This window comes from Bipolaris zeicola (assembly GCF_000523435.1).
Source record: "Bipolaris zeicola 26-R-13 unplaced genomic scaffold scaffold_120, whole genome shotgun sequence".
Classification (NCBI taxonomy): Eukaryota; Fungi; Ascomycota; class Dothideomycetes; order Pleosporales; family Pleosporaceae; genus Bipolaris; species Bipolaris zeicola.
In genome coordinates, this window is record NW_006912169.1 from 64,853 (window position 1) to 73,874 (window position 9,022).

Below are 9,022 nucleotides of genomic sequence, written 5' to 3' on the forward strand. Positions count from 1 at the left end.
TATCATACCTGAATGCTGAGGTACTGAATTATGCAAGTAGCCTGGTTGACGTATCTGGTTTAGCGCCCGTTCAGCACCAGATCGATGCGACAATCCAATCAACATGGTTATTATACTACGATCCCGTTGTGATAACGTTCTGACAGGCAAATCGGAATGAAGAAGGGATATGGAGGGTGAGACAACCCCACGTAACGCCAAAAGTAAATGTCATTGGCAGCTGCTTCGATTATACTTTTGCCTTCCAGTCCCAGCCCACAAGAGATATCCTCGTAGCCACAAGCAAACTACCCCCAACGAAGAACGACATGGCTGCCCAAACGTTTGCATATGTATAGTCGCCATTGTTCATCTGGATGAGTGCACCGGCTAGCGGCGGACCTGTCAGACTCGACATGCTCACAATGGTAAAAGCCATGCCCATTCGCACACCCGTTTTCTTCAGATCCATCTCGCGGCTCAGTTTTCCAATGACAGCAGGCCACAATGCCTGAATGACGGCACTTCCGCTGCCATATATAGCTGCAAAGACATACAATGTGCCAATCGACTTGATTCCGATCCATGCCAGCATCATGATGCCACAGAGAAAGGCAAAAGGAATCAGTACATTTAGTCCCCCAATCTTATCGGCATAGTACGTGGGTAGTATCCGAAAGAGAAATCCCATGGCAACCTGCACAAGGAGCAAATTGATACTTTGTTGATAGCTGACCCCCAGGACGTTGCGCGCATAGCTCCCGATGTAGAAGAAGGAAAAGTACAAGCCCCAAAAACTGAAGAAAGCCGCGGTGCAATACAGAGTATAGGGCAACTCTCTGAAACTTGCCCAGTCAACCAGTGGACCACTTTTCCTCGGCGGAAGTCGCGTACGATATAGGGCAATCGTCGTAATGTTCACAACGAGCATGATGAAGCCGATGATGCGGATGGTCCATGCGAAGCCCATGCTAGGCAGGCATTGCTGCACAATGATTGGGAAGATAACACCACCAGTACAAGAGCCCAGTGCTGTGAATCCAAGTGCAAAGGCGCGGCGTTTGACAAAGTACGTGGAGACGAGAGCCATGGAAGGACAGAATTGTAAGCCGTTTGCGATGCCCAGGCAGACACCTTGGGAGAGGAAAATCTGCCATGCGCTCTTACACTGCGCCAAAGTGAAGATACCGAGCAACTGGAAACAACTTCCAGCGATATAGACAGGGCGAAAGAGACCAGCATCAGTGGCGCGACCAGTAAAAGTACCGAGGAAGAAGAGGAGAAAGACCTGTAGGGAACCAATCCATGATATTGTCGACGGCTCGATGCCAAGCGTCTTTTCGTAGTAGGTCTGGTATACGCCAAATGAAGTGAAGAAGCCGAAAGTCGTCAAGATAGTCAGATGGGTGCAGAACACTTGGATCCAGGCTTTAACACCACCATCGGGAGCCGGACCGGGGTCAAATGATACTGCAGATCGGCGTGACAGCACTCGTGCAAGAGCAGGCAAGTTAGGCTTTTCGGATGGCTGGTGTGCACTTGGAGGCTCAGCTTCTTCTTGGGGCAAAGCTTGTTCGATATCGGCATTGGCGTTGGCAGGATTCGCTGCCTCATTGCCTATTTCTGCGTCGTCGGTGCGTCGAGTCGTCATGGTTCTTGACCATTGGAGTTGACGTTCCAGGGCCAAAGATGAAGATGAGGGCGCAACTTTACATCTAGAAGACTCACATCAATGGCGAAATCCGGGAATAACATTACTTAATAAATAAATGGATTCTCGCCGCTGCTTGTACTCAACCAAACGCCGACCCGACGTACATCTGGGCCAATAACCTCGTGTTGCTCAAAGAGGGTGGGGTCGGCGGTTTTTCCGGCAATCACAAGCGGCACGCGCATGACTTAATCATGGTCAATAGACTTATTACTAACCTACCGATATCTCTTTGTGCATTACTTACACCGCGTTTCTTCTCCGCTGTGTATATGTACCTTGTGTTAGATTCTGACATTATACGATATCTTGGCTGCCGTATCCTACACCGCTTATGAGCACCTTTACGGTCCTTTACGAGTCAGTAATCTTAAGGGTTCGCATCACTTCCGCTTTTGAACTTGCTCAATCTGGAACTCCGAGGACTCAATAGCGCCTTTCCCACAAACCCAAGGATAATGAGTCTGAGAAGTATTCGATGCTACCGCTGTTGTGGAGCCTTCACCAAGCTCATGATCCACGAAGACTACATCGACTTTAGCTGACGAAGGTCGACATGAATGTCAATCGCGAGGATAGAATGGATCACCAAGACATTCAAGGTGCACTAGAATCTACCATCGCCATCTTACTTACTATCTATCCTTGACAGCAATAGCATAAACTTGATTGGCGCATCGGGTTTCCGCAGGCATTCGCATCAAAACAAGCTATCTAGCTATCACTCCTTCGATCAGCCTTTCTAATACTGCTTGGAGGCAATGCTTTGCCATCTTGAGATCGCATAACAGATCTGATATCTGTGTCATCCAACCGATTCCTTATCGCAATGTGCTACCCCTCTTGAATCCTCCACCAGTCAGACATGACGTCGCACCTGCATATCACACCTCTATCATCCAGAATGACAATGAGAAACCGTTACTGGGAAGCTGAGTTTCTCACATATAACTGTACTGTTGTTTTACAGTAATGTTTCTCTTAGCACTCAGTCTTCCCTTACATTGATCAAGGATTTTCCATAACCGATCTTTTGCAATGGGTAACAACACATCATCAGTTGGTTCGGATACGGCGTCACAAACAGATACTGGAAACCGCAATAACACGAATTGCACCGGGTGCAAGGACTGTAGGTGAAGCAACTGATTGTTATACTCCCAGACCGAAAGCTGATCCCACGTCTTGTACACATTAGGTCAGAACTGTACAGATTGTAGAGGCAAGTCACCTCCTAGTATTCATACATGCTTCATGTCACACATATTCACGGATAGATTCGTTTCATTGACTTCATCGTATTGAGTTCACATATCTCCTTGGATCGTCTGAAGCATATTGCTTGCGTGCCCAAACAGGTCTTTTGACAGCAAAACAGATTGCACCTCGTCTCGCAACTGCACTGACTGCGAAAATTGTACGGATTGTCGGAATTGTACAGGTTGTACTGACTGTACAGGGTGAGTTCAAACTACGCCGCAGGGCGAGAACTATGTGTCTCAGCGGTTTAGAACAGGAGGCTGACAGGTTCAGCTGCTCCAACTGTACTGGCTGTAGCGGACTGAAGAACGCGCATAACCAAACAGGTGTGCACGAATAACGGAAGCTGCATAGGCCTTGGAAATGAAGAAATGGTTTGCTTTGACCAGGATTGTTGTCATGTAACAAAGCCAGCATGTCGCATGTCAAAGGATAGAAACAGAGGTGAAGAAGACGATAGACGGCACATAATGAAAGCTTATCCTGCAAAATCTTTCCACTTACTCCAGGCAGCTTGTCGGATCGAATCATCTGTGATTTCCTCAAAACCAGTACTCGATTTTCTCATCTCTACCTTTCCTACAATGACTGTACAAAACCAATTTCATCCCTATGTATTGACGACCAACATTCTCAGATCCCATACCAACGTCATTTTCATCAGACATTGTGAGCCAATCACCACATGTCTCAATTCACAATGCCCACTCTATCCATACACATCGGCAGATCAATCCTCGTTTGTTTTCCCATATAAGCCCCAACTCTGAAGTCCTGGACACTCACTACACACTTCAAACAAGCAATCAAAATCATCTCACCATGCAATCCATCAAAAAAATGTTGCTAAAGCGCAACAGCGCTCAATCTACCCCAACACCCAAGAATACCACACACCTCCCCTGTCTCACCCACAACAAAAAATCAAAGAAACACATCTGTCAAGTCCCCAAACCCCTCCGCGTCAGTTTCCTCCTCCATAGCTTCAACGACCCTAATATCCCTATCATCATCCTCCGCCCGCCAACTCCCATGTGGGAAATGTACAATGTCGAAGAACGCCTGTTTGAGCGCTCAGGTGACAAGTTCATACTAAAGAAAAGCAAAGCGCGCGCGCATCTTAAGCAAGAGGGGAAAAAGATGCTGCCGGTGCCGGTGCCGAAACTTGAAGACTTGCTGATGGGCGGAGATGAGGGCGAAGATGAGGAAGTGGAAGTGAGGAGTGAGGGGTTGGGTGCGGAATGCGAGGCAGATTATCGCGCGTATATGGTTGGGATGGGTTTGGCTGGGTAGAAGGGGGTGTTGAGGTAGGTGCGAGGATTTTGATTTTTCTCTGGTAGTATCTCTTTGTAAATGAAATAGATTTTGAGAATATTTTAACAATGTAAATGGGGTTTGAGTAATTATATTGTGCTGATTAATCATTGTACTTTCCCTCGCTCAGACGCTACTGAGTGTGAATGGGCTGATTGCGTTGATACTGTCTAAGTGCGATGTACATCTATTTTACACCTACCAGCCTTCTGTATACTATTCAACAACTCTGAGTGTTTGAAAATCATGCGCATGGTCGCTCGTTGTCTTGAAGTAGCGATGCAAAGAAATGAGTCCATTTTTGCGCTTGTTCAGCCTTGCATCGCCACATTGTGGCAGTGCCTTCGGCCTTCAATGCATAGCAGCAGCGGGAGAAAGTGATGGCACATGTATTTTTTTGATAATATGAAATGCTCTGATCACCTAAAATCCCATCAAAATCGACTGGGTTGCGATTGTTTTCGTCCATTACGACTTACGTCAGGTCGTCACCTTCTCCAAGGCCTTTCCTCACCACCAGATGCAGCCTTGATCATAACTTTGCGATCTTTTGCGATTCAAGTGACTGGATTCAACGAATATCTATTGATCTGGATCAAAATCACAAAGAAAGACTGACAAGGGCCTCACGACATTCGTCAAAGCTGCTGGCTGATCCAATAAAGTCGCTACAACCATCCAGCGACCACATATGCACTTACTCCCAGCAAAATGCTGAAAGACATGATGGAGGCACCTGCGTACTCCCGATTTGGGGTTCTGAAGAGTTAGAAAGATTCACCACGTCGGATTGTGGATGTTCCAACCACAACATCGAAAGTGAAGATGAAACCTTCGCTCAATTGGCCAAGCGATGTGCCAAGGAACGTGGCTTTTGGTGGAGATCATTCGCCCGGCGAATATTCAATCGAATTAACTCATTAAAGAGCAGCGGATTGCTAGGGGCTTATGCCTAGGGACCTGCCCACAAAACCCCTGAGATCTAGAATGCAGCCACATCTGGTGGCGCTTGCGCTAGTCCGCCTTCTTTGGAAAGAACTTAGTACCTATTGTCTTGAACATGCGATGTACAATTAAACGTAGCAGCATATAATCCTCTTTTTGAGAAAACTGTACTTCTCGAGTAAACAGTTAGTTGATTTAATCCACAAAGAGCTTGATTTTATTAGAAATAGATGCGGGGTGAATGATATCTGGATAGGTTTGGCAGAATCGCGTAGCAAGAAGTAACTCCAAGCGAATTCCATCCTGTGCACTAGTAATGACCATCGGCCGCTCCGTCTGCTTGCGAGCCAGACTAACAGCATTTATTGTAAACGCCCAACGCACGGATGTTTAGGACCCCTCCTCATGTTATCTTGGTTGCATACTATCTTTGTTGACAGTTATAATTAGCCATCACGCCCATTCTTTCCTCCTCTCCAACCTCATGCTTTCGAGCATTTTTACAGTCTTTACATTCCGTTGATGATCCTAATCTAAATAAGCCACTAATTCTAATATTCAAAATGCCAATTTCACTCCTTCGGTTAGTTGCAATGTGCACTACTTTTCGTCTCTCTTTTGGTGCCCCTGCACCTGTCGTCACTTCTCGAACCTCAATACCTTGTAGCGAGTCTCTACAATCTACCTCCTCCACACCAGCAAGCTTGGGCTACTCTTATAGCAATGCGACCAGTAGTATGCCCTCTGTATCACCGACCCCTTACCCATCCTTAGCTGTCTACTCAATTTCCACCGACACATCCACGTCTCTTCAGTTGTATGCACCAGTCAGCAGTCCAGTCCCAGTTGAGAGTCCGACACCAATTGAGACACCCACGCCAATTGACTCCCCAACACCAATGGAGACTCCGACACCGATCGAGACTCCGACGCCTATTGAGACTCCTACTCCCATCGAGACACCCACGCCCATTGAGACGCCGACACCGATTGAGACTCCTACTCCCATCGAGACTCCAATTCCAATTGAAACTCCCACGCCCATCGAGACACCCACGCCCATCGAGACACCCACGCCCATCGAGACGCCGACACCGATTGAGACACCCACGCCTCTGCCCGTTCTCTGCAATGTCGTGAGCCCCAGAATACTCACCGTAATACCCCAACGCAATATTCGCATGGCGAGCGGCGCCCCATTTGATCCCAATCTCTGCCGAAATTTCTGCCGCAGCCTGGGTACCTGCGCCAGCTACGGGGTCACTGGGCCATTCTGTGAACTACACGCTCTCCCTGTTGCGCGCATTGTATGGACTGGCAATATGGATGAGCCGCGTACAAACGCTGTGTATACATTCTCCGATCTAGCGTGTGCGTAAGGGCTAGACATTTCCTACTCGTATCTGCACGACAAGGCTGCGAGAATCTAGTGCCAGCTCACACATCATTTTTGTAGAAGGCTGCTGTCCATTTCCTTTACATACCATGATATAATGTCGTGTTCTTCGGATCTCCCATCGTCATCATTGCATTGCTTCTTCAAATGCAACGCCTGGTACAGAACTGTATTCGTTCTCGTAATTACCTTGAGCTAGAGATGTAGATCTAGTTTGACTCATTTACATAGTAACTATATTACTTTTCATCTTCTAAGCGTGTCATCTAAGTGCTCTTTGGAGAAGGTATACTATTAGAGCTAAAGGCTGGGCTTAGTTCCATAACTCTTACAATCACTCCATTAAGAATTCGACGAAAATATGTTTCCTCTTCGAACATTATTCAATATAAACTAGAGAGACTCTGTTACTTATCATATGCAGGAGAGCGTTATAGTTAATGCTGAGATTATGTTATAGAAGTTTTCGATAAGGAGGCATTTCAAACATACCAGCTGAATATGGTCAGCCCTTTATTTATTCACTGAAGCTAGGGCCTATGGATCTGCGACAGGAAGAAGGGATGGTATCAGTACTTGAGTTAAGTCTACCGAACTGCACTTTCGATTTTGGTTTATTGCTCCCACGACGACGATTGTAATTGTCATTTTCCGTGGTGCTATTTTCTCTGTGATCATCATTCTAGGACACTTTTCAGTGTTATGATGTCTGTACTTCACTGCGAATAGGCGAAAGAGTCAACGTTCTAGAAATCCACTTTACTTCGCTATAGCTAGGATTCACTGATAGTAGTGAGACAAGGACTCAGCTTTGTTGAAAAGCTTAAAGAAAAAAGAAAAGCTGCTTGTATCTTCTCTGCTATTGAAATCCTCCCATAGAGCCCAACGTCTGAAGTGTCTGTGTCGAGTTTATGAGCAGACGACCCTCCAGGACTGGAAATCCACGTCAGCTGAGCATACTGTGCCGCTATTACCAACCGCTCCTCCGACCTAGATGCCACAGTTGCCTGATTAGTATTGTACTACCGCTGGATGTATTATCATCTTGGGATAAAAATCCCCAAAAAGTAGAGAGAAGGTAACTACATACTTGTGTGCCACAGTTTCGGTCTCCATACATATAACCAACACAATTGCGGCCATTGGTAAGAGTAAGAGATATAGGCTTTTTCTGATCGGCTGGAACATTGGTCAACTGGCAAGAAGTGCTGCCAGTTCCATCCACTCGATAGGAGTTGCCTCCGCATTGGGATTTCCAGTTTACCCATACGGTCCACGCAGAGGCATGCGGGAGGACAGCAGTTACAAGAACAAAGGTGGCGGCGGTAAAACGCATTCTGAAAAGATCAAGAGATTGAGCGAAGATACTTTATAAGCGTAAGATGTCTGGTGATGGGAGTAGAGAGGGTTTTAGATTGAAGTGGCAGTGATGAAAATACTTGGAGAAACGGATGCCTTTATATACTTGTTTCTCCGTTGCTTTCTTCTATGTTGGCTCATAAGACGGAACCAGGTCATCTGCCTTCATTGACTACGGAAGGGGAGTGTTGTGCACCCAGTGCATGGTGGAAGATCAAAGTGAAAGTGGCCATTCTCCTCATGTGGCATCATACACCGACATGCGCCTTCTCCACAGTAAGCAGCTGAATTCTATACACGATGTATGCCACCCTATTCTGCCTAGGCAGGTAGCATCATTTGGCCCCATAAATTCCCACAATAAGGATAAACGATCCAACGATGCCCATCTCTACAACTGTCAAGTGTATTATCTATCATAGAGCTCTAACAGTATAGTTCTCTTCGAGCTAGGAACGCATTCTATTTGGCATAGAGGACATTTGAAAGCCTGCTGTTATAGGTTAGACAAGATACAATTGCAAACAAAGTGTAGTGATGTTCTATTCTTAAACATCTCAAAGGAGTAAATGTTAAAGGCTTGGATGTAGTGATACGAGGCAGGACGATGGCCCTGGGCGGTCTTGGAAGGAGTGTAGATTAATAAAGATGTCTTACTTTTACGGGTTTGTCAAGGTTCAGATTGCGGGGTGCGGAGAAATGCTATTGTGACTAAGCAGTGTTGCCTAGGAGAACAGGGGTTTTCACGATACCTAGTATCGGATGTCAGAACCGAGCCAAGTCGGCCACTTCACCCATGCCAAGCCAGCCACTCCAGCCCTACCCGCTTACTGATAGTAAGCAGTATGCACCCAGGCTATAAAGTCTGGGATCATTTTATGATTAACGTGTTTTACAAGCGAGCGGGCCATACAAGCGAGCGGGCCACCCCACCAACTTTGCGCACCTCTCTAACTCTGATCAACTATGGCCCTATCAAATCAAGCCCACAACGTCTCTCATGAATCTGATATACAGCTAGCAATCTTAGCTATTAATCAAGATCAAATTAAGTCTCA

The 9,022-nt window shown here is 46.4% G+C and overlaps 5 protein-coding genes across 5 annotated transcripts; 3 read left to right on the plus strand and 2 right to left on the minus strand.

The window, feature by feature from the left end:
- Positions 1-229: 229 nt before the first annotated feature.
- Positions 230-1,630, minus strand: COCCADRAFT_6540 (uncharacterized protein; the record flags this gene model as incomplete). The annotated part of the gene is made up of 1 exon (XM_007715900.1): positions 230-1,630. One exon carries the CDS (start codon positions 1,628-1,630, stop codon positions 230-232), a length of 1,401 nt encoding a protein of 466 aa, XP_007714090.1.
- A 1,434-nt stretch (positions 1,631-3,064) lies between these two features.
- On the plus strand, positions 3,065-3,290 carry COCCADRAFT_100891 (uncharacterized protein; the record flags this gene model as incomplete). Its single annotated transcript, XM_007715920.1, has 2 exons — positions 3,065-3,150; positions 3,194-3,290. Coding segments are annotated over 2 exons (183 nt in total), but the record flags the coding sequence as incomplete, so codon positions are not given.
- Positions 3,291-3,790: 500 nt separating this feature from the next.
- Positions 3,791-4,243, plus strand: COCCADRAFT_100858 (uncharacterized protein; the record flags this gene model as incomplete). The annotated part of the gene is made up of 1 exon (XM_007715921.1): positions 3,791-4,243. One exon carries the CDS (start codon positions 3,791-3,793, stop codon positions 4,241-4,243), a length of 453 nt encoding a protein of 150 aa, XP_007714111.1.
- A 1,529-nt stretch (positions 4,244-5,772) lies between these two features.
- On the plus strand, positions 5,773-6,588 carry COCCADRAFT_100878 (uncharacterized protein; the record flags this gene model as incomplete). Its single annotated transcript, XM_007715922.1, has 2 exons — positions 5,773-6,048; positions 6,205-6,588. The coding sequence occupies 2 exons, from the start codon at positions 5,773-5,775 to the stop codon at positions 6,586-6,588; spliced, it is 660 nt and encodes a 219-aa protein (XP_007714112.1).
- A 926-nt stretch (positions 6,589-7,514) lies between these two features.
- On the minus strand, positions 7,515-7,941 carry COCCADRAFT_100900 (uncharacterized protein; the record flags this gene model as incomplete). Its single annotated transcript, XM_007715923.1, has 2 exons — positions 7,515-7,595; positions 7,696-7,941. 2 exons carry the CDS (start codon positions 7,939-7,941, stop codon positions 7,515-7,517), a joined length of 327 nt encoding a protein of 108 aa, XP_007714113.1.
- Between the last annotated feature and the right edge of the window lie 1,081 nt (positions 7,942-9,022).